The following is a 23,710-nucleotide window of genomic DNA, read 5'->3' as shown; positions in this document are numbered from 1 at the left end:
TGTGTGTGGTATTTCTTAATCGCTTATAATAATAATAATGGCATTTATTAAGCGCTTACTACGTGCAAAGCACTGGTCTAAGCGCTGATGAGGTGACAAGGTAGATTTTATTTTGTGTGTGTGTGTGGTATTTGTTAATCGCTTACAATAATAATGGCATTTATTAAGCGCTTACTACATGCAAAGCACTGTTCTAAGCGCTGATGAGGTGACAAGGTAGATTTTATTTTGTGTGTGTGGTATTTGTTAATCGCTTACAATAATAGCGGCATTTATTAAGCGCTTACTATGTGCAAAGCACTGTTCTAAGCGCTGATGAGGTGACAAGGTAGATTTTATTTTTTGTGTGTGTGGTATTTGTTAATCGCTTACAATAATGATGGCATTTACTAAGCACTTACTACGTGCAAAGCACTGTTCTAAGCGCTGATGAGTGACAAGGTAGATTTTATTTTGTGTGTGTGGTATTTGTTAATTGCTTACAATAATAGCGGCATTTATTAAGCGCTTACTATGTGCAAAGCACTGTTCTAAGCGCTGATGAGGTGACAAGGTAGATTTTATTTTGTGTGTGTGTGGTATTTGTTAATCGCTTCCAATAATGATGGCATTTACTAAGCACTTACTACGTGCAAAGCACTGTTCTAAGCGCTGATGAGTGACAAGGTAGATTTTATTTTGTGTGTGTGGTATTTGTTAATTGCTTACAATAATAGCGGCATTTATTAAGCGCTTACTATGTGCAAAGCACTGTTCTAAGCGCTGATGAGGTGACAAGGTAGATTTTATTTTGTGTGTGTGTGGTATTTGTTAATCGCTTACAATAATGATGGCATTTACTAAGCACTTACTATGTGCAAAGCACTGTTCTAAGCGCTGATGAGGTGACAAGGTGATCAGGGCTCGCAATCAATCCCCGTTTTACAGGTGAGGTAACTGAGGCACAGAGAAGTTAAGTGACTTGCCCCAGGTCACACAGCAGACAATTAGTGGAGGCGCGCCAGGCACTGTACTAAACGCTGGGGAGGATACAAGCAAACCGTGCTGGACACAGTCCCCGTCCCACTTGAGGCTCACAGCTCCAATCCCCATTTTTCAGATGAGGAAACTGAGGCCCGGAGAAGTGAAGTGACTTTCCCAGGCTCATTCTAGACTGTGAGCCCGCTGTTGGGTAGGGACCGTCTATTATATGTTGCCAACTTGGACTTCCCGGGTGCTTAGTACAGTGCTCTGCACACAGTAAGTGCTCAGTAAGTGCTGATAGAGAAGCAGTGTGGCTCGGTGGAAAGAGCCCGGGCTTTGGAGTCAGAGGTCATGGGTTCGAATCCCGACTCTGCCACATGTCTGCTGTGTGACTGGCAAGTCACTTCACTTCTTGGAGCCTCAGTTCCCTCATCTGTAAAATGGGGATTAAGACTGTGAGCCCCACGTGGGACAACCTGATCACCTTGTATCCCCCCAGCACTTAGAACAGTGCTCTGCACATAGTAAGCGCTTAACAAATGCCATCATTATTATTATTATTAATAAATACGATTGAATAAGAATTAGAACCCAGGTTCCGGGCTCTACCCACTAAATCCCACTGCTTCCCAATCTTTGGCAGCGCGGAGCCGGCGTGAGCTAGGCCCCGGTCCGGGCAGGGGACATGGAAAAGATGACGGGGACACTGGCTGATGAGAAACAGTGTGGCTCAGTGGAAGGAGCCCGGGCTTGGGAGTCAGAGGTCATGGGTTCGAATTCCGGCTCTGCCACGTGTCTGCTGGGTGACCTTGGGCAAGTCACTTCACTTCTCTGGGCCTCAGTGACCTCATCTGGACAATGGAGATGAAGACCGTGAGCCCCACGTGGGACAGCCTGATCACCTTGTATTCCCCCCCCCACAGCGCTTAGAACAGTGCTTTGCCCATAGTAAGTGCTTACACGCTTAACAAATACTATTATTATTATTATCATTATTATTATTATTATTATCTGGGCCTCAGTTTCCTCATCTGTAAAATGGGGATGAAGACCGTGAGCCCCACGTGGGACAACCTGATCACCTTATTATATTATTATTATTATTATTCTCTGGGCCTCAGTTCCCTCATCTGTAAAATGGGGATGAAGACCGTGAGCCCCACGTGGGACAACCTGATCACCTTGTATCCCCCCCAGCGCTTAGAACAGTGATTCGCACATAGTAAGCGCTTAACAAATACCATTATTATTATTATTATTATTATTATTATTATTATTATTATTATTATTATTATTATTATTCTCTGGGCCTCAGTGACCTCATCTATAAAATGGGGATGAAGACCGTGAGCCCCACGTGGGACAATCTGATCACTTTGTATCCCCCCCCAGCGCTTAGAACAGTGCTTTGCACATAGTAAGTGCTTAACAAATACCATTATTATTATTATCATTCTCTGGGCCTCAGTGACCTGATCTGTAAAATGGGGATGAAGACCGTGAGCCCCACGTGGAACAACCTGATCACCTTATTATATTATTATTATTATTCTCTGGGCCTCAGTTCCCTCATCTGTAAAATGGGGATGAAGACCGTGAGCCCCACGTGGGACAACCTGATCACCTTGTATCCCCCCCAGCGCTTAGAACAGTGCTTCGCACATAGTAAGCGCTTAACAAATACCATTATTATTATTATTCTCTGGGCCTCAGTGACCTCATCTGTAAAATGGGGATGAGAACCGTGAGCCCCACGTGGGACAACCTGATCACCTTGTATCGCCCCCACTGCTTAGAACTGTGCTTTGTACATAGTAAGCGCTTAACAAATACCATTATTATTATTATTATTCTCTGGGCCTCAGTGACCTCATCTGTAAAATGGGGATGAAGACCGGGAGCCCCACGTGGGACAACCTGATCACCTTGTATCCCCCCCAAGCGCTTAGAACAGTGCTTTGCACATAGTAATAGTTTAATAAATGCCATCATTATTATTATTATTATTCTCTGGGCTTAAGTTCCCTCATCTGTAAAATGGGGATTAAGACTGTGAGCGCCCCCCGGGACAACCTGATCACCTTGTATCCTCCCCAGCGCTTAGAACAGTGCTTTACACATAGTAAGCGCTTAATAAATGCCATTATTATTATTATTATTATTATTATTATTATTATTATTATTATTATTATTATTATTATTATTATTCTCTGGGCTTCATTTCCCTCATCTGTAAAGTGGGGGTGAAGACTGTGATCCCCCCGTGGGACAATCTGATCAATTTGTAACCTTCCCAGCGCTTAGAACCGTGTTTTGCACATAATAATGGCATTTATTAAGCGCTTACTATGTGCAAAGCACTGTTCTAAGCGCTGGAGAGGTTACAAGGTGATCAGGGTGTCCCACGGGGGGCTCACAGTCTTCATCCCCATTTTACAGATAAGGGAACTGAGGCCCAGGGAAGTGAAGTGACTTGCCCTAAGTCATACAGCTGACAATGGGCGGAGCCGGGATTTGAACCCATGACCTCTGACTCCAAAGCCCGGGCCCTATCCAATAGTAAGCGCTTAATAAATGCCATCATTATTATTATTATTATTCTCTGGGCTTCAGTTCCCTCATCCGTAAAATGGGGATTAAGACTGTGAGCCCCCCGTGGGACAACCCGATCACCTTGTAACCTCCCCAGCGCTTAAAACAGTGAGAAGTAGCATGGCTTAGTGGAAAGAGCCCGGACTTTAGAGTCAGAGGTCATGGGTTCAAATCCTGGCTCTGCCTGTTGTCAGCTGGGTGACTTTGGGCAAGTCAGTTCACTTTTCTGTGCCTCAGTAACCTCATCTGTAAAATGGGAATTAAGACTGTGAGCCCCCTGTGGGACAACCTGATCACCTTGTTACTTCCCCAGCGCTTAGAACAGTGTTTTGCACATAGTAAGTGCTTAACAAATGCCATCATCATTATTATTATTATAACAGTGCTTTGCACATAGTAAGTGCTTAATAAATGCCACCATTATTATTATTATTATTATAACAGTGCTTTGCACATAGTAAGGGCTTAATAAATGCCATCATTATTATTATTATTATAACAATGCTTTGCACATAGTAAGCGCTTAATAACTGCCGTCATTATTATTATTATTGTAACTGCTTTGCACATAGTAAGCGCTTAACAAATGCCATTATTATTATTATTATAACAGTGCTTTGCACATAGTAAGCGCTTAACAAATGCCATCATTATTATTATTATTATAACAGTGCTTTGCACACAGTAAGCGCTTAACAAATGCCATCATTATTATTATTATTATAACAGTGCTTTGCACATAGTAAGCGCTTAACAAATGCCATTATTATTATTATTATAACAGTGCTTTGCACATAGTAAGTGCTTAACAAATGCCATCATCATTATTATTATTATAACAGTGCTTTGCACATAGTAAGTGCTTAATAAATGCCATCATCATCATTATTATTATTATAACAGTGCTTTGCACATAGTAAGGGCTTAATAAATGCCATCATTATTATTATTATTATAACAGTGCTTTGCACATAGTAAGCGCTTAATAAATGCCATCATTATTATTGTTATTGTAACAGTGCTTTGCACATAGTAAGCACTTAACAAATGCCATCATCATTATTATTATTATAACAGTGCTTTGCACATAGTAAGCACTTAACAAATGCCATCATTATTATTATTTATTATTATAACAGTGCTTTGCACATAGTAAGTGCTTAATAAATGCCATCATTATTATTATTATTATAACAGTGCTTTGCACATAGTAAGCGCTTAACAAATGCCATCATTATTATTATTATTATAACAGTGCTTTTCACATAGTAAGCGCTTAAATGCCATCATTATTATTATTTATTATTATAACAGTGCTTAGCACATAGTAAGTGCTTAATAAATGCCATCATTATTATTATTATTATTATAGTGCTTAGCACATAGTAAGTGCTTAATAAATGCCATAATTATTATTATTATTATTATTATTATTCTCTGGGCTTCAGGTCCCTCATCTGTAAAATGGGGATTAAGACTGTGAGCCCCTCTATGAGACAACCTGATCACCTCGTAACCTTCCCAGCGCTTGGAACAGTGCTTTGTACATAGCAAGCGCTTAATAAATGCCATCATTATTATTATTATTATTATAACAGTGCTTTGCACATAGTAAGCGCTTAATAAATGCCATCATTGTTATTATTATTATTATTATAGTGCTTTGCACATAGTAAGCGCTTAATAAATGCCATCATTATTATTATTATTATTATTCTCTGGGCTTCAGGTCCCTCATCTGTAAAATGGGGATTAAGACTGTGAGCCCCCCAATGGGACAACCTGATCACCTCATAACCTCCCCAGCGTTTAGAACAGTGCTTTGTACATAGCAAGCGCTTAATAAATGTCATTATTATTATTATTATTCTCTGGGCTTCAGGTCCCTCATCTGTAAAATGGGGAATAAGACTGTGAGCCCCCCCATGGGACAACCTGATCACCTCGTAACCTCCCCAGCGCTTAGAACAGTGCTTTGTACATAGCAAGCGCTTAATAAATGCCATCATTATTATTATTATTATTCTCTGGGCTTCAGGTCCCTCATCTGGAAAATGGGGATTAAAACTGTGAGCCCCTCTATGAGACAACCTGATCATCTCGTAACCTCCCCAGTGCTTAGAACAGTGCTTTGTACATAGCAAGCGCTTAATAAATGCCATCATTATTATTATTATTATTCTCTGGGCTTCAGGTCCCTCATCTGGAAAATGGGGATTAAGACTGTGAGTCCCTCTATGAGACAACCTGATCACCTCGTAACCTCCCCAGCGCTTAGAACAGTGCTTTGCCTATACTAAGCGCTTACTAAATGCCATCATTATTATCATTCCCTGCCCACAGCCAGCTTACAGTCTAGCGCGGAGGAGATGGACAATAATCGAAATACATATTGACTCTGTGTCCCTCTGCCTCTCTCTGTCCGTCTCTCGCAGATGATGCAGACGAACATCCCCGGGGTGTTCGCGGCTGGAGACGTGGTCACCTTCCCGCTGGCCCTGAGGAACAACAAGAAAGTCAACATCCCTCACTGGCAGATGGCCCATATGCACGGTAGGCGTGGGGCGGGCCGGCCCCGGCCTCTGCCGTCCAGCACAGGGCAGCAGTGGACTGAAGCCCCTGCGGCCTCCATAATAATAATTATTATTATAATGATGCCATTTGTTAAGCACTTACTATGTGCAAACCACTGTTCTAAGCACCAGGGGGATACAAGGTGATCAGGTTGTCCCACATGGGGCTCCCAGTCTTCATCCTCACTTTACAGATGAGGGAACTGAGGCTCAGAGAAGTTGTGACTTACCCAAGGCCACACAGCAGACAGGTGGCGGAGCCGGGATCTGGCAGAGGGCTGTAGTGGATGGCGGGACCCCCGACCACCGTCCGGCAATGGGCAGTAGTGGACAGAAGTCCCTGCGGCCACCGTCGGGCAGTGGGCTGTAGTGGGTGGCAGGCCCTCCGACCACCGTCTGGCAGAGGGCAAGAGTGGACAGATCAATCAATCAAGCAGTCAATCGTATTTATTGAGCGCTTACTGTGTGCAGAGCACTGTACTGAGCGCTTGGGAAGTCCAAGTTGGCAACATAGAGAGACGGTCCCTACCCAACAGTGTGCTCACCGTCTAGAAGGGGGAGACAGAGAACGAAACCAAACATACTAACAAAATAAAATAAATAGAATAGATATGTACAAGTAAAATAAATAAATAAATAGAGTAATAAATATGTACAAACATATATATATATATATATGTGTATATATATATATATACAGACAGATGCCCCTGCGATTGCTGCCTGGCAGAGGGCAGTAGTGGACAGGTGCCCCTGCGATTGCTGCCCAGCAGAGGGCAGTAGTGGACAGAAGTCCCAGCGGCCACTGTCCAGCAGAGGGCAGTAGGGGATGGCAGTCCCTCCGACCATCGTCCAGCAGAGGGCACATATATGCACATATATATATACATACACATATACACACATATATACATACATATATACATATATATGTATATATACATATATACAGACAGATGCCCCTGCGATTGCTGCCCAGCAGAGGGCAGTAGTGGACAGGTGCCCCTGCAATTGTTGCCCAGCAGAGGGCAGTAGTGGACAGAAGCCCCAGTGGCCACTGTCCAGCAGAGGGCAGTAGGGGATGGCAGTCCCTCCGACCATCGTCCAGCAGAGGGCACATATATACATATATACATACATATATACACATATATACATACATATATACATATATATGTATATATACATATATACAGACAGATGCCCCTGCGATTGCTGCCCAGCAGAGGGCAGTAGTGGACAGGTGCCCCTGCAATTGTTGCCCAGCAGAGGGCAGTAGTGGACAGAAGCCCCAGCGGCCACTGTCCAGCAGAGGGCAGTAGGGGATGGCAGTCCCTCCGACCATCGTCCAGCAGAGGGCGGTAGTGGACAGATGCCCCTGCGATTGCTGCCCGGCAGAGGGCAGGAGTGGGCAGCTCAATCAATTGTATTTGTTGAGCGCTTACTGTGTGCAGAGCACTGTGCTAAGCGCTTGGGAAGTCCAAGTTGGCAACATCTAGAGACGGTCCCTACCCAACAGTGGGCTCACAGTCTAGAAAGTGCCCCTGTGATTGCTGCCTGGCAGAGGGCAGTAGTGGATGGCAGCCCCTCCCACCATCGTCCAGCAGAAGACAGCAGTGGACAGAAGCCCCTGTGGCTGCTGTCCGGCAGAGGGCAGTAGTGGACCGACTTGTACTTCCCAAGCGCTTAGTACAGTACTCTGCACACAGTAAGTGCTCAATAAATACGATTGATTGATTGATTGATTGATTGGACAGACGCCCCTGCAGCTGCTGTCAGGCAGAGGGCAGTAGTGGATGGCAGTCCCTCTGACCACTGTCCGGCAGAGGGCGGTAGTGGACAGATGCCCCTGCGATTGCTGCCCGGCAGAGGGCAGTAGTGGACAGATGCAGCGTGGCTCCGTGGAAAGCGCACGAGTTTCGGAGTCCGAGGTCATGGGTTCAAATCCCGCCTCTGCCAGTTGTCAGCTGGGTGACTTGGGGCAAGTCACTTCACTTCTCCGGGCCTCCGTTCCCTCATCTGGAAAATGGGGATGAAGACTGTGAGCCCCCCGGGGGACAGCCTGATCACCTTGTAACCTCCCCAGCGCTTAGAACAGGGCTTTGCACGTAGTAAGCGCTTAATAAATGCCATTATTATTATTATACCCCCTGCGATTGCGATGCCCCTGCGACTGCCCGGCTGGATGAGGCCCAAACCTGTCTTCCTGGGGTCCCTCGGGGTCCCCTGGCTAGAGGCCATCCCCGCCTCTGAGCCCTCGGCCTCCTCCCGGGGTTCCCTCCGCAGGGCGCGTGGCCGCTCAGAACATGCTCGCTCAGGAAGCGGAGATCAGCACAGTGCCCTGCCTCTGGACTGCCATGTTTGGGAAGAGCATCCGCTACGCAGGTACACGGGCCGCTGCGGATTCCCGGGGCCGGGCCCGGGGGGCTCCAGGAGACCCTCGACGGGAATCAATCAGTCAATCAATCGATCATATTTATTGAGCGCTTACTATGTGCAGAGCACTGTACTAAGCGCTTGGGAAGTACAAATTGGCAACATATAGAGACAGTCCCTACCCAACAGTGGGCTCACAGTCTAAAAGAAGCCCCTGGTGGGCAGAGGCCTGGCCCTTCTAGGCTGTGGGTAGGGAAGCAGCGTGGCCTAGTTGGCTAAAGCCCAGGCCTGGGAGCCAAAATAATAATAATAATATTGGTATTTGTTACGCGCTTACTATGTGCAAAGCACTGTTCTAAGCGCCGGGGGGAATACAAGGAGATGAGGTTGTCCCATGAGGGGCTCACAGTCTTAATCCCCATTTTCCAGATGAGGGAACTGGGGCACAGAGAAGTGAAGTGACTTGCCCAAGGTGGCACAGCAGACATGTGGGGGAGGTGGGATTCGAACCCATGACCTGTGACTCCCAAGCCCGCGCTCTTTCCACTGAGCCATGCTGCTTCTCTTAAAAGACCTGGGGTCTAATCCTGCCCCGCCACTTAATAATAATAATGATGGCATTTATTAAGCACTTACTATGTGCAAAGCACTGTTCTAAGCACTGGGGGGAATACAAGGAGATGAGGTTGTCCCATGAGGGGCTCACAGTCTTAATCCCCATTTTACAGATGAGGGAACTGAGGCACAGAGAAGTGAAGTGACTTGCCCAAGGTGGCACAGCAGACATGTGGGGGAGGCGGGATTCGAACCCGTGACCTGTGACTCCCAAGCCCACGCTCTTTCCACTGAGCCATGCTGCTTCTCTTAAAAGACCTGGGGTCTAATCCTGCCCCGCCACTTAATAATGATAATAATAATGATGGCATTTATTAAGCACTTACTATGTGCAAAGCACTGTTCTAAGCGCCGGAGGGAATACAAGGAGATGAGGTTGTCCCATGAGGGGCTCACAGTCTTAATCCCCATTTTCCAGATGAGGGAACTGGGGCACAGAGAAGTGAAGTGACTTGCCCAAGGTCACACAGCAGACCTGTGGGAGAGGCGGGATTCGAACCCGTGACCTGTGACTCCCAAACCCGCGCTCTTTCCACTGAGCCACGCTGCTTCTCTTAAAGGACTGGGTTCTAATCCTGCCCCACCACTTAATAATAATAATAATAATAATGATGGCATTTATTAAGTGCTTACTATGTGCAAAGCACTGTTCTAAACACTGGGGAGGTTACAAGGTGATGTGAGCCCACTGTTGGGTAGGGACCGTCCCTATATGTTGCCAACTTGTACTTCCCAAGCGCTTAGTACAGTGCTCTGCACACAGTAAGCGCTCAATAAATACGATCGAATGAATGAATGAAAATCCCCGTTTTACAGATGAGGTCACTGAGGCCCAAAGAAGTGAAGTGACTTGCCCAAAGTCACCCAGCAGACGTACGGCAGAGCCGGGATTTGAACCCATGACCTCTGACTCCAAAGCCCGGGCTCTTTCCACTGAGCCCCGCCGCTTCTCACTTGCCTGCTGTGTGACTTTGAGCAAGTCACTACACTTCTCTGGGTTTCTGTGACCTCATCTATAGAATGGGGATTTAGACTAAGATTAGAACAGTGCTTTGCACATAGTAAGTGCTTAATAAATGCCATTATTATTATATGGGACGTGGACTTTGTCCAATTTGCTTAGCCTGTCTCTATTCCAGCACTTAGTACAGTGCCTGGCGCATAATAAGTACATAACAAATATCATGAAAAATAATCTACTCTGAAGACAGTTGATGCTCTTAGAGCTCATCCTTAGATATTCACGGGCATCATCATCATCATCATCATCAATTGTATTTATTGAGCGCTTACTATGTGCAGAGCACTGTACTAAGCGCTTGGGAAGTCCAAGTTGGCAACATATAGAGACAGTCCCTACCCAACAGTGGGCTCACAGTCTAAAAGGGGGAGACAGAGAACAAAACCAAACACACTAACAAAATAAAATAAATAGGATAGATATGTAATAATAATAATTATTACATAATTATTTAATTATGTTAATTTATTTACATGTTATAATTATTTAATTATGTTACATAATGATTATTACATAATTATATGTAATATAATTATTATATTATAGGCATAATAATAATGGCATTTATTAAGCGCTTACTCTGTGCAAAGCACCGTTCTAAGCGCTGGGGAGGTTACAAGGTGATCAGGTTGTCCCCCCGGGGGGCTCCCAGTCTTCATCCCCATTTTCCAGATGAGGGAACTGAGGCCCAGAGACGTGAAGTGACTTGCCCAAAGTCACACAGCTTGGCGGAGTCGGGATTTGAACCCATGATCTCTGACTCCAAAGCCCGGGCTCTTTCCACTGAGGCACAAAATATTTCAGCGGAGATGGGCACTCTAGGGGAGGCTTGGGCATTGGGGGGAAGGGCATTCATTCAGTCGTATTTATTGAGCACTTACGTGTGCAAAGCATTGTGCTATGCCCTTGGGAGAATATAGTATAATGTTAAACGGACCCATTCCCTGCCCACAGTGAGCTTATAAGGCAGCCCTTGAGGCTAAAAAAAAAGACCTCACGACTGAGTCTGGCCTGGTGGGGGGAGATGGAGGGGACCACCCAGCCTGGCCAAACCACCACCGCTGTTATTGCGCTCACTTTGTGCCAAGCACTAGGGCAGATACAAATAATCATCAATCGTATTTATGGAGCGCTTACTATGTGCAGAGCACATAATCCAACCGGTCACAGCAGTTCCTGTCCCACACGGGGCTGACGGTCTACGAGGGAGCGGGAATCTTATCATCATTTTACAAAGGAGGAAACTGAGGCCCGGAGCGGTTCAGTGACTTGCCTAAGGTCACACTTCATTCCATTGTATTTTTTGAGCGCTTACTGTGCGCCGAACACTGTCCTAAGCGCTTGGAAAGTACAATTTGGCAACACATAGAGACAATCCTTACCCAACAGCGGGCTCAGAGTCTGGAAGCGGGGAGACAGACAACAGAAAAAAGCCCAAAACAGGTAGACAGGCATCAATAGCATCAATATAAATAAATAGAATTAGAGATACGTACACGTCATTAATCAAAGAAATAGAATAATAAATGTGTACGTATATGTGTACAAGAAGCAGCATGGCTCAGTGGAAAAGAGCCCGGGCTTTGGAGTCAGAGGTCATGGGTTCAAACCCCGGCTCCGCCAATTGTCAGCTGTGTGACTTTGGGCAAGTCACTTAACTTCTCTGTGCCTCAGTTACCTCATCTGTAAAATGGGGACTAAGACTGTGAGTCCCAAGTGGGACAACCTGACCACCTTGTAACCTCCCCAGCGCTTAGAACAGTGCTTTGCACATAGTAAGCGCTTAATAAATGCCATTATTACATTATTATTATTATTATATACACAAGCGCTGTGGGGAGGGGAGAAGGGTGATGGGGAGGAAAGGAGGAGCAGAGGAAAAGGGAGACTCAGTCTGGGAAGGCCTCCTGGAGGAGGTGGGCTTTCAGTAGGGCTTTGAAGGGGGAAAGTGTGTCACACGGCTGGGTGGTGGCAGAGCCGGGATTAGAATCCTCCCACCCCGGGCTTTTTCCATTCATTCATTCATTCAGTCGTATTTATTGAGCGCTTACTGTGTGCAGAGCACTGTACTAAGCGCTTGGAAGGTACACTAAGGCATGCTGAGGGTCGGGGAGGGATGGGGCAGTTGGGCAGGGAAAGGGGGCCGAATCTGGGATGGGAAGCGGAGGCTTCCAATGCAGGGCGGCGTTGGGCGGTCGTTGTCTTTTCCAACATTCTCCTCAGGCCACGGAGAGGGTTTCGACGATGTCGTCATCCAGGGAGATCTGGACGAATTCAAGTTTGTGGCATTTTACACCAAGTAAGGAGGACCTGGCGGTGGCCAGTGCTGAGGGGGGTGGGTACCCCCCAACTCCAGCCTGCCATCCTTTCCTCTGGTGCCCATCCCCCGGGCTGATTCGGGGGCCGCTCCTTGGGCGACCGTCCCTTGTCCCCGCAGGAGCGATGAGGTCATATCCGTGGCCAGCATGAACTACGACCCCATCGTGTCCAAAGTGGCCGAGGTCATGGCCTCGGGGAGAGCCATCAGGAAGCGCGACGTGGAGTAAGTTCGCCGACCGCCATCCCCCCCTGCCCCCTCTCCCCTGCCGCCCGAGGGACTGGACGATTTCTCCCCCCGCCCCAAGCCGACTCCGTCCTCATTTTTCCGCCTCACCCCTTGGCCAGCTCCAGAGAGGCGGGCTGGACTGGTGCCCCCCTATCCGGCACCGGGGAGGGGGAAGGAGGGCCGGGGATAGCCAGCTGCGCCCATTTCCGAGCCAGGTTCGCCCATCCCTAAAGCTCGGGAAGGCCAAACGACCCAAAAGGTCTGGATGTGTTTGCTGTGTTTCTGAGAGTGTAAGGACAGCAGGCTCTGAGCGGAGGGCCAAGACGGAGCCCAGCCCGCCCAACGGGTGACCCAGGACCATCCCACAGTCCCGACCCTCTCCTTTCCATCTCTGACTCTCTCCAGTGACCCAGCGTGGGCCATCCCACAGCCCTGACTCTCCCCTCTCCATCCTTGCATCCCCACCCCTCTGGACCTGCTGAAATGTAGCAGTCCCTGAGTGATTTCCCACCAGGTCAGACCCCCGGGTCTACCAGCCTGAGACCCTCTCTGTCTTTGTCTTTCGGCCAGAGGCTCCAGAACTCTGGGTGGAAGCGGGCACTTGTTGACCCCCTGGACTGAGGACGCTTAATAAGACCCAATCCGGGCCTTAGAGAGCCCCGCCAGCCCCTCTGCCCCCTTTGGAAATCGATCCCTTTCCCGCTTTTCCTGGGAGGGCCACTCTGAGTGAGGGGGAAGGGCTGTCACAAGGGTTTTCAATCGTCTCTAACGCCAGCTCCGCCGCTTGCGTGCTGTGAGACCTAGGGTAAGTCACTTCGCTTCTCTGGGCCTCAGTTCCCTCATCTGTAAAAAGGGGTGAAGGCAGTGAGCCCCATGGGGGACAGGGGCCGTGTCCAACCTGATTTGCTTGTATCCAGTCCAGGGCTTAGAACAGAGCCTGGCGCACAGTAAGCGCTTAACAAAGAGCACGATTATTTTTAGTATTGCCACTCACCCTCAGTGGGGCCGTGCCCACCCGATCATTCTGGTTTGGACGCACGGGGCACGTCCTGCCTCTCAAAAACTCCCCAAATTGGGCTTCCCCTGCCCCTGGGCATCCTCCCCACCCTCTCCTCACACGGCTCGTCTGCCCAGGAGCAGGCCGGGGTGCCCAGGGCCTCTGGGAGGGACGTCTCGATTGACCATCCCCGGGCTGGACGCTCTAAAGTCCGAGCTCCCTGCTGACAGTAGTTGATACTGAGGATGATTTTTATTAGGCATCTATTGGGTCAGCCAATCGTATTTATTGAGCGCTTACTGGGTGTAGAGCACTGTACTAAACGCTTGGGAGAGTACAGTAGAGGAATATAAGGGACACAGTCCCTGGCCACAAGGAGGTCTAGTGCCTGGGAGCCAGGAACTGTGCTAAGCACTATGGTCATTAAATCATCGTCAATCGTATTTATTGAGCGCTTACTGGGTGCAGAGCACTGTACTAAGCGCTTGGGAAGTACAAGTTGGTAACATATAGAGACGGTCCCTACCCAGCAGTGGGCTCCCAGTCTAAAAGCAGCGTGAGAAGCAGCGTGGCTCCTTGGAGAGAGCCCGGGCTTTGGAGTCAGAGGTCATGGGTTCAAATCCCGGCTCCACCACTTGTCAGCTGGGTGACTCTGGGCAAGTCACTTAACTTCTCTGGGCCTCAGTTGCCTCGTCTGTAAAATGGGGATTAAGACTGCGAGCCCCACGTGGGACAACCTGATCACCTTGTATCCTCCCCAGCGCTTAGAACAGTGCTTGGCACATAGTAAGCGCTTAAGAAATGCCATCATTATTATTATTATAAAAATCAGACGAGATCCCAGTCCCACGTTCTGAGGCTGGGTGAGGTGACAGCTCCCATTTTACAGACGAGGAAACCGAGGCCCAAGATGGCTAAGCAACTTGCCCGAGGTCACTCAGAGCCTCCAGGCCTCCTGACCCTCAGGCCCCTGTTCTTTCCATCTTTCCCCAGTATTTTATAACTTGATTGGGGCTCCATGTTTAGCAAGTGTCTTGCCAGAGACAATGTGGGGGGAGGACCCTAGGCCAAGGGGAGGGGGGCTTCCCATGAAATTACTGAAATTCTGAGTGTGTCTGTCTCTCTGTCTGTCTTTCTTTCTCCCTCCGATTGCTTTCTCGCCTTAAAGACTGTTCGTTCGTCACGGCAAGTAGGTCGGCTTTCGTATTTTCCTTTCGCTAATCAGAACCTCATCGCTCGGTGCCCCTCAGGCCCAGAGCGGGCACTCCTCAACTTTACCAGCCAGTCGGTCAATCGTATTTATTGACAGAGCACTGTACTAAGAGCTTGGGAGAGTACAGTGACGTATTTATTGAGCGCTTACCGTGTGTAGAGCACTGTACTAAGAGCTTGGGAGAGTACAGTGAACAGACACGACACCTGCCCACAGTCTAGAGGGGGAGACAGATATGAAGAGAAATAAATAAATGACAGATATGCATGTGCTGGGGCACTGGGGGGGGGGGGTGGATAAATAAAGGGAGCAAGTCGGGGGGCTGCGGAAGGGAGTGGGAGAAGAGGAAAGGAGGGCGCAGTCAGGGAAGGCTCCCTGGAGGAGATGTGTCTTCAGTAAGGCTTTGAAAGGGGGAGGGTCTTTGTCAGATATGAGGAGGGAGGGCATTTCAGGCCAGAGGCAGAATGTGGGCAAGATCGATCAATCAATCAATCGTATTTATTGAGCGCTTACTGTGTGCAGAGCACTGGACTAAGCGCTTGGGAAGTACAAGTCGGCAACATATAGAGACGGACAACAAAACAATACACGTGGACAGGGAACGGTGAAACCACTATGGAGCCGGTCCTGGGGAACCAGGATGGCTAGATGTCGGTGGCGAGAGGGTACAGTGAGTACCATCGAGGTACAGTGAGTGGGTTGGCATTAGAGAAGCAGCGTGGCTCAGTGGAAAAAGCCCGGGCTTTGGAGTCAGAGGTCATGGGTTCAAATCCCGGCTCCGCCACGTGTCAGCTGGGTGACTTTGGGCAAGTCACTTCACTTCTCTGGGCCTCAGTTCCCTCATCTGAAAAATGGGGATGAAGACTGTGAGCCCCCCGCGGGACAACCTGGTCACCTTGTCACCTCCCCAGCGCTTAGAACGGTGCTTTGCACATAGGAAGCGCTTAGTAAATGCCATCGTTATTCGAGGAATGAGGTGAGCAGGCTGGGTTGGACTGTGAGCCCAATGTTGGGCAGGGACTGTCTCTCTATGTTGCCAATTTGTACTTCCCAAGCGCTTAGCACAGTGCTCTGCACACAGTAAGTGCTCAATAAATACGATTGATGATGATGATGATGACTAGGGGAGCAGTGAGATGAGATGGGATAGGAAGGGGCGAGGTGATTGACTGCTTTAAAGTCAATAGTGAGGAGACACCTCTTCTGCCCCCCAAAGCGTTGGCAGGTGGGCAAGCACTGGGGGTGACTATGTCCTTTCTTCTCCTGCCCATCGGGGATGCTCACAAATTTTTCCTTTCCCGACCAATCTTTCAGCCATTCAGATAGTATTTATTGAATGCCTACCGTGTGCATAGCCGTGTATAGTGTGCATCGCACCGTCCTGGGGCCCCGCTGTGTGCAGAGCCCTGTACTGAGTGTCCGCCGTGTGTGGAGCTCTGTGCTGGACGCCCACTGTGGGCTGAATGCTGTGCTTGGTGCTCCAGTCCCAGTGCTTGGGCAGATAGTCGGCACTCAAATAATAATAATAATAATAATAATAATAATAATGGCATTTATTAAGCGCTTACTATGTGCAAAGCACCGTCCTGGGGCCCCACTGTGTGCAGAGCCCTGTACTGAGTGTCCGCCATGTGTGGAGCTCTGTGCTGGACGCCCACTGTGGGCTGAATCCTGTGCTTGGTGCTCCAATCCCAGTGCTTGGGCAGATAGTCGGCACTCAAATAATAATAATAATAATAATAATAATAATAATGGCATTTATTAAGCGCTTCCTATGTGCAAAGCACTGTTCTAAGCGCTGGGGAGGTTACAAGGTGATCAGGTTGTCCCACGGGGGGGCTCACAGTCTACATCCCCATTTTACAGATGAGGTAACTGAGGCTCAGAGAAGTTAAGTGACTTGCCCAAAGTCGCACAGCTGACAAGTGGCGGAGCCGGGATTCGAACCCATGACCTCTGACTCCAAAGCCCGGGCTCTTTCCACTGAGCCAGGCTGCTTCTCTGACACATTATTCTCTGAATAATGATGGTATTATTACTGAATAATGATGGTATTATTATGCCATCAGAGAAGCAGCGTGGCTCAGTGGAAAGAGCCCGGGCTTTGGAGTCAGATCCCGGCTCTGCCAGTTGCCAGCTCTGTGACTTTGGGCAAGTCACTTCACTCCTCTGGGCCTCAGTGACCTCATCTGGAAAATGGGGATGAAGACTGGGAGCCTCCCATGGGACAACCCGATCACCTCGTAACCTCCCCGGCGCTTCGAACAGTGCTTTGCACATTGGAAGCGCTCATTAAATGCCGTCATTATTATTTGCTAAGCGCTTACTATGTGTGAAGCACTGTTCGATAGTAATAATAACGATCCTAATGCTGGGAAGAGCTCCGCTCTCTCCCCCTCCGTCCCGCTGTCTGCTCTCATCCTCCCCCAGGGCCAGCTAGGCCAGCAGCAGAGTACAGCACATGATCACGGGTTCAAATCCCCAGTCCGCCAGTTGTCAGCTGTGTGACTTTGAGCAAGTCACTTAACTTCTCTGTGCCTCAGTCACGTCATCTGTAAAATGGGAATTACGACTGTGAGCCCCCTGTGGGACAACCTGATCACCTTGTTGCCTCCCCAGCGCTTAGAATAGTGTTCCGCGCTTAGAACAGTGCTTTGCACGTAGTAAGCGCTTAATAAATGCCATTATTATTATTATTATTATTATTATTACAGGACCCCTCCAAGGCTGGAGGAGGTGGGTGGGAGGCCGGAGAGGGGGCTGCAGCCGAGGCTGAGGGAGGGTCGCTTTGTTTGTCCGCCCGCAGAACCGGAGACATGTCGTGGTTAACGGGCAAAGGGTACTGACCCCGGCTCGGGGCCGGGGGCCGGAGCTGGCCGTGCTGCGGAGCGTGCTGCGGACAGTGCTGCTCTCCCCGACCCAGCGCCGGGGAGCCCACCGCCCACCGACAGATTCGTCGCTCCGAAAGCCGCCGTCGTCCACCTGTCACGTATACACACGTGCAAGGACACGTACGCAGTCCCACACGTGTCCCCCCCATGCAGGCATACACATAAACACGCACACTCACGCACAAACACATCTGCACACTTGCACATGTGCTCTCCCACACATTCATACAAACATACACACACCTGCACACTTATCCACTCAAGCGCAAATATATATACACACATTCACACGTATACTCTCACACACGCCCTAATGCGTGCACATATATGTTTGGTTTTGTTCTCTGTCTCCCCGTTTTTAGACTGTGAGCCCACTGTTGGGTAGGGACCGTCTCTATATGTTGCCAATTTGTACTTCCCAAGCGCTTAATACAGTGCTCTGCACATAGTAAGCGCTCAATAAATACGATTGATGATGATGATGATATATACATACATTCACAAACGTATACATTCATTCATCCATTCAATCGTATTTATTGAGCTCTTACTGTGTGCAGAGCACTGTACTAAGCGCTTGGGAAGTACAAGTTGGCAACACATACAGATGGTCCCTACCCAACAGCGGGCTCACACACACGCACACTTATACGCTTAGAGAAGCAGCGTGGCTCAGTGGAAAGAGCCCGGGCTTTGGAGTGAGAGGTCATGGGTTCAAATCCCGGCTCGGCCAACGGTCAGCCGTGTGACTTTGGGCCAGTCACTTCACTTCTCTGGGCCTCAGCTCCCTCATCTGGAAAATGGGGATGAAGGCTGGGAGCCCCCCGTGGGACAACCCGATCGCCTCGTAACCTCCCCAGCGCTTAGAGCAGTGCTTTGCACGTAGTAAGCAGCGGCGTGGCTCGGTGGAAAGAGCCCGGGCTTTGGAGTCAGAGGCCAGGGGTTCAAATCCCGCCTCCGCCACATGTCTGCTGTGTGACCTTGGGCAAGTCACTTAACTTCTCTGGGCCTCAGTTCCCTCATCTGGAAAATGGGGATTGACTGTAAGCCCCACGTGGGACAACTTAATCACCTTGTATCCTCCCCAGCGCTTAGAACGGTGCTTTGCACATAGTAAGCGCTTAACAAATGCCATCATTATTATTAGTAGTAGTAGTAAGCGCTTAGTAAATGTCATCATCATTATTATTATTATACATTCATGCACAAATATATATACACACCTATACTCACACACATATCACAAGTACTCTAATGCGCACACATATATACATACATTCACACACGTACACACGTACGCACGTCACACTTACCCTAATGTACACACACATATATACATTCACACACACACACGCTCACACCCCCTCTCCCCGCCCAGTTCTCTCTCCAAGAAGCACAGGCCCAAGAACAATCTCCCCGCTCAGGCCATCCCGGAGGGAAGCCAAGCATGGCAGTGGGCAGGTCCCCATTGGTTTTTCTTGCCAAAAAAGCAAAATCTTCCCAGAACGGGGTGCGGAGATCAGGCCGGGGACCCCTCCGGCCGCAGGAATCCCCTCCAGAAGGCAAAGCAGACCTCACGCCAGCTCCGATTAGGAACCACGCGCTGTCCGGGATGAGAACTCCGGGCCTAAATCCAACCCCTCGGCCCTTCCTCGCCCCGTCAGAGCAGAGCCGGGCCGGACGAATCCTCCGGCTGACAGCAAACCGGACACCGTGGGAGCCAGGAAGACACGGGCAGGTTTGCCTGATTGTGGTATTTGTTGAGCACTTACTATGTGCCAGGCACCGTACGGAAGGTACCAGCAAAGCGGGTTGGACACAGCCCCTGTCCCAGATGGGGCTCACGCTCTCCATTTTACAGAGCAGCCCAGAGAAGTGAAGTGACTGGCTCGAGATCACACAGCAGACAAGATGAGATTAGAACCCAGGTCCTTCGGACTCCCACCGGCCGCAGGTTTTCTCTACCAAAACCCTTCTTCCCCCGTGGTCCGCTGTCCTTTTCCGGTGGGCTCTGGCTGGCAAGCTGGGGGGTGGCAGAGATGAAGGGGTAACGTAGGATGCCCGCTACCCAGGACATGCCCCCTTCCCCACAGCTTCCCTCTTCCAGGACCGTCCGGAGCCTGGGAGGGGGACGTACTCCTCCGTGGCATGGCGGTGGCGGGGAGATGTTGTGAAAGTGGTCCCCAAAACGGCCCACTGCTTGGGCAGAGCACCCACCTGCTCCTCTTCAAGGGTCCCGAAGGATGCCAGGATCTCCTCATTCCTCCTCCTCCCGGCGTTGGCTACGCTCCAACCGTTCGAGGTTTTCATTCCAGTGGAAGCCCGAGTCCCGTCTCTTCGTGTTTCTGCCGGATGGACACTCCAGGGGAGAGCCTGAAAGAAGCCAACCAGTCCTGGCTGGAAATTCACTCAGAAGCATTTATTGAGCACTTACTGGGAGCTCAGTACTAAGCACTTGCCGGGGGGAGAGCGCCGTAATCCGCGTTGGGGAGAGAACATCAGAAGCAAAAGATACGGACTCCCAAGCGCTTAGGGCAGTGCTCCGCACTCAGTAAGCGCTCAATAAATGCCATCGATTTATTGACCCTGCCTTAAGGAGATTACAAGCTAATAAGGGGCGGTAGGCCCGGGCAAATTATTTGCAAATAGAACTGGAGAAAGAACAGAGATTTAACTGTCAATAGCCAGCATCATCACCAATCGTATTTATCGAGCGCTGACTGTGTGCGGAGCACTGTACTAAGCGCTTGGGAAGTACAAGTTGGCAACATATAGAGCCAGTCCCTACCCACCAGTGGGCTCACAGTCTAAAAGCCAGAGACTGGGAGGATAAGTGGAAATGAAAATGAATGTTAAATCGAGATATATATAAATATAAATATATCAATTCTAAAAGTGTGATTGGATTGGTACAACCTGGGAAGGTGGAGATTAATCAGGGAAGGCTTCCTGGAGCAAGTGGTTTTTATAGTCTTCTACTTATTTAGTCTTTTTGTCTTCACCCCCGTTAAGAGTGTAAGCTGCCGGTAGGCAGGGCGCTTCTTCGTTTTGTGTTTAGGGCGGAACGCTCAGTAGGGGCTCAATCGATATTTTATGTGCTACTATTACTATTACTTAATTCATCAACATATTTATTAAGCATTTAATCTGGGTGGAGCCCTGGACGGAGCACCCTACATACTATCAATCAATCAATCAATCGTATTTATTGAGCGCTTACTATGTGCAGAGCACTGTACTAAGCGCTTGGGAAGTACAAATTGGCAACATATAGAGACAGTCCCTACCCAACGGTGGGCTCACAGTCTAAAATTCCAGATGGGGTCGGGGCTTTGAACCATGGCTAATTTAATACTAAATTAGTATACGTGCTCTCCGCCCTCATCTAATAGGGCAGAAGCACCCAACTGCTGTCGATCGATCAGTAGGATTCCAATCAATCAATCAATCTATTAGTCGATGGTATTTACTGAGCGTTTGCTGTATGCCAGGATATTGACTGTTATATTGACCTCTCCCAAGTGCTTAGTACAGTGCTCTGCGCGTAGTAGGTGCTCAATTAATCCAATAAGGGCTGACTAGGCCTTACAGTAGAAGGTGCAGAAAGTGTTTAATTCCCACCTGCAGATTCTCTTCCGATGCTTATTACGGTGTTCTACACCTAATAAGCGCTTGGTAAATACTATTTCTACTAGAGGCGGTAGATTTATTCCCTGCCCACAAGGAGCTTACAGTCTAGAGGGGAAGACAGACATTAAAATCCATTGCTGATGGAGGAATGGGAGAGTATAGGGACCTGAATTTCATTCATTCATTCATTCAATCGTATTTATTGAGCGCTTACTGTGTGCAGAGCACTGGACTAAGCGCTTGGGAAGTACAATTTGGCCACAAATAGAGACAATCCCTGCCCACAACGGGCTCACAGTCTAGAAGTGGGGGGGAGACATATCAAAACAAATAAACAGGCAACAGTAGCATCATTATAAATAAAAAGAATCAGGGCTATAAGGCCGGGAGTGGGGCAAACATCAGATTCTTAAAGGACACAGATACAAGTGAGAAATGAAGGTCTGGTTAGGGAAGGTTTCTTGGAGGAGGGGTCATTTTTTGGACCCCTCTGAGAATACCCCCAACATGCTTCGATTGGCTGGATTTGATAGTACTAGTGGGATTTTAGACTGTGAGCCCACTGTTGGGTAGGGACTGTCTCTATATGTTGCCAATTTGTACTTCCCAAGCGCTTAGTACAGTGCTCTGCACATAGTAAGCGCTCAATAAATACGATTGATGATGGTGATGATGATAGGTATTTCTTGAGTACCCACGAGGTGCAAAGCACTGTACTAAGGGCTCCTTTTTGCTTTAAACCATTGTTCAAAGCCCCGACCCCACCTGGAATTTGCACTTTTTTATCGGATTTGTTAAGCGCTCACTATGTGCCAGGCCATAGACTGAGCACGGGGGTAGGTCTGAGATAACCAGGTTGGCCCCAATCCACATCCCACACGGCGCTCACAGTCTCAATCCCCATTTTACAGATGAGGTAACTAAGGCACGGAGAAGTGAGGAGACTTTCGCCAGGTCGCGCAGCGGTCAAGTGGTGGAGGCGGAATTAGAATCCAGGGCCTGGGCTCTATCTACTAGGCCGCACCGTTTCTTGCCCTGCCTGGTTGCTTTGCTTTAATAAGAGCGGGGGGCCATCAATGCCCACCTTCCTTCCCAAACCACGGCGCACGAGCTTCGAAGAGCTTCGTCCTGGGGGTTGGAAGTCCCCTACTTCATTCACCGGTATTTATTGAGTGCTTACAGTGTGCAAAGCACTGTACTAAACGCTTGGGAGTGTACATTGTAATAATAAACAGATTCCCTTGCCCGCAGTGAGCTCGGTCTAGAGATGGCACGTGTCGGCTACGACGCTGCGAGTGAAAACGCGGGTTCCCAGAGAACTGAAAGTGCTCCGTAGGCCTCCAAAGCAGTGCTCTCCCTCTGTTGGGTAGGGACTGTCTCTATATGTTGCCACTTTGTACTTCCCAAGCGCTTAGTACAGTGCTCTGCACATAGTAAGCGCTCAATAAATATGATTGATGATGGTGATGCTCTCCCTTAGTAGAGTGCTCCGGCACCCCATAGGCTCGACTCGGTGCTCTCTACCCAACAACGCTCAATCCAGTGCTCTGTGTACAATGGCCCCCAGGGCAGTGCTTTGCTCACAGTCAGGGCTCGATACTTGGCTCAAACTAGACTCCAGACACAGTGTGAAGGATACCGTGGCGATCCATACAGTGCTCTGCACCCAGCTCAGCCCTTGGCACATAATAGGCATCCGGTATATCCCTCTGCACAGAGCAGGAGCTCAGTACATGTGCTCAGTACGATTCCTCGCGTGCGGTAAGTGCCCAGGACAGTGTTCTGTATAAAATAGGCACTCGGTACATCATCATCATCAATCGTATTTATTGAGTGCTTACTATGTGCAGAGCACTGTACTAAGCGCTTGGGAAGTACAAATTGGGAACATACAGAGACAGTGGGCTCACAGTCTAAAAGGGGAAGACGGAGAACAAAACCAAACATACTAACAAAATAAAATAAATAGAAGAGATATGGACAGTGTTTTGACACCTGCCCAGGAGGGGTCCAGTAGACACAGTAAGTGCCCAGTACAGTCCGTGGATCCGTCCACTTCTGTTTCCCCTCTAAGTGCTCAGGAAGGTCCCGGATTGCATCCTGCCCTTGAGATGACCTCTATCATCATCAATCGGATTTATTGAGCGCTTACTATGTGCAGAGCACTGTACTAAGCGCTCTATCCCTCCCAAGCCATTGATGTGACGTCCCCCCCGGGGCCAGGAGACAACCTCCAGCCTCCCACACCGAGGTCAGGGGCTTTGGAGAAGAATATTAGGGTGGTCTCACATCAC

The 23,710-nt window shown here is 48.9% G+C and overlaps 1 protein-coding gene across 7 annotated transcripts in view; it reads left to right on the top strand.

Moving 5' to 3' along the window:
* AIFM3 (apoptosis inducing factor mitochondria associated 3) overlaps positions 1–18,172 on the top strand; it is a 63,237-nt gene extending 45,065 nt beyond the window's left edge. For 5 of the 7 annotated variants that reach the window (XM_038763747.1, XM_038763750.1, XM_038763752.1 and 2 more), the window contains 6 exons: positions 5,991–6,108; positions 8,415–8,513; positions 12,364–12,439; positions 12,578–12,682; positions 14,851–14,871; positions 17,702–18,172. In XM_038763747.1, coding sequence (XP_038619675.1) covers positions 5,991–6,108; positions 8,415–8,513; positions 12,364–12,439; positions 12,578–12,682; positions 14,851–14,871; positions 17,702–17,741 — 459 coding nt within the window. In that variant the 3' untranslated portion in view covers positions 17,742–18,172. The remainder of the gene's footprint in view (positions 1–5,990; positions 6,109–8,414; positions 8,514–12,363; positions 12,440–12,577; positions 12,683–14,850; positions 14,872–17,701) is intronic. The other 2 variants (XM_038763753.1, XM_038763751.1) reach the window with 1 other exon arrangement.
* Positions 18,173–23,710: the final 5,538 nt, after the last annotated feature.

Source organism: Tachyglossus aculeatus, chromosome 21 (genome assembly GCF_015852505.1).
Source record: "Tachyglossus aculeatus isolate mTacAcu1 chromosome 21, mTacAcu1.pri, whole genome shotgun sequence".
In the NCBI taxonomy this organism is placed as follows: domain Eukaryota; kingdom Metazoa; phylum Chordata; class Mammalia; order Monotremata; family Tachyglossidae; genus Tachyglossus; species Tachyglossus aculeatus.
The sequence above is the reverse complement of the archived record's forward strand: the minus strand, read 5'-3'. Positions and strand labels throughout refer to the sequence as shown.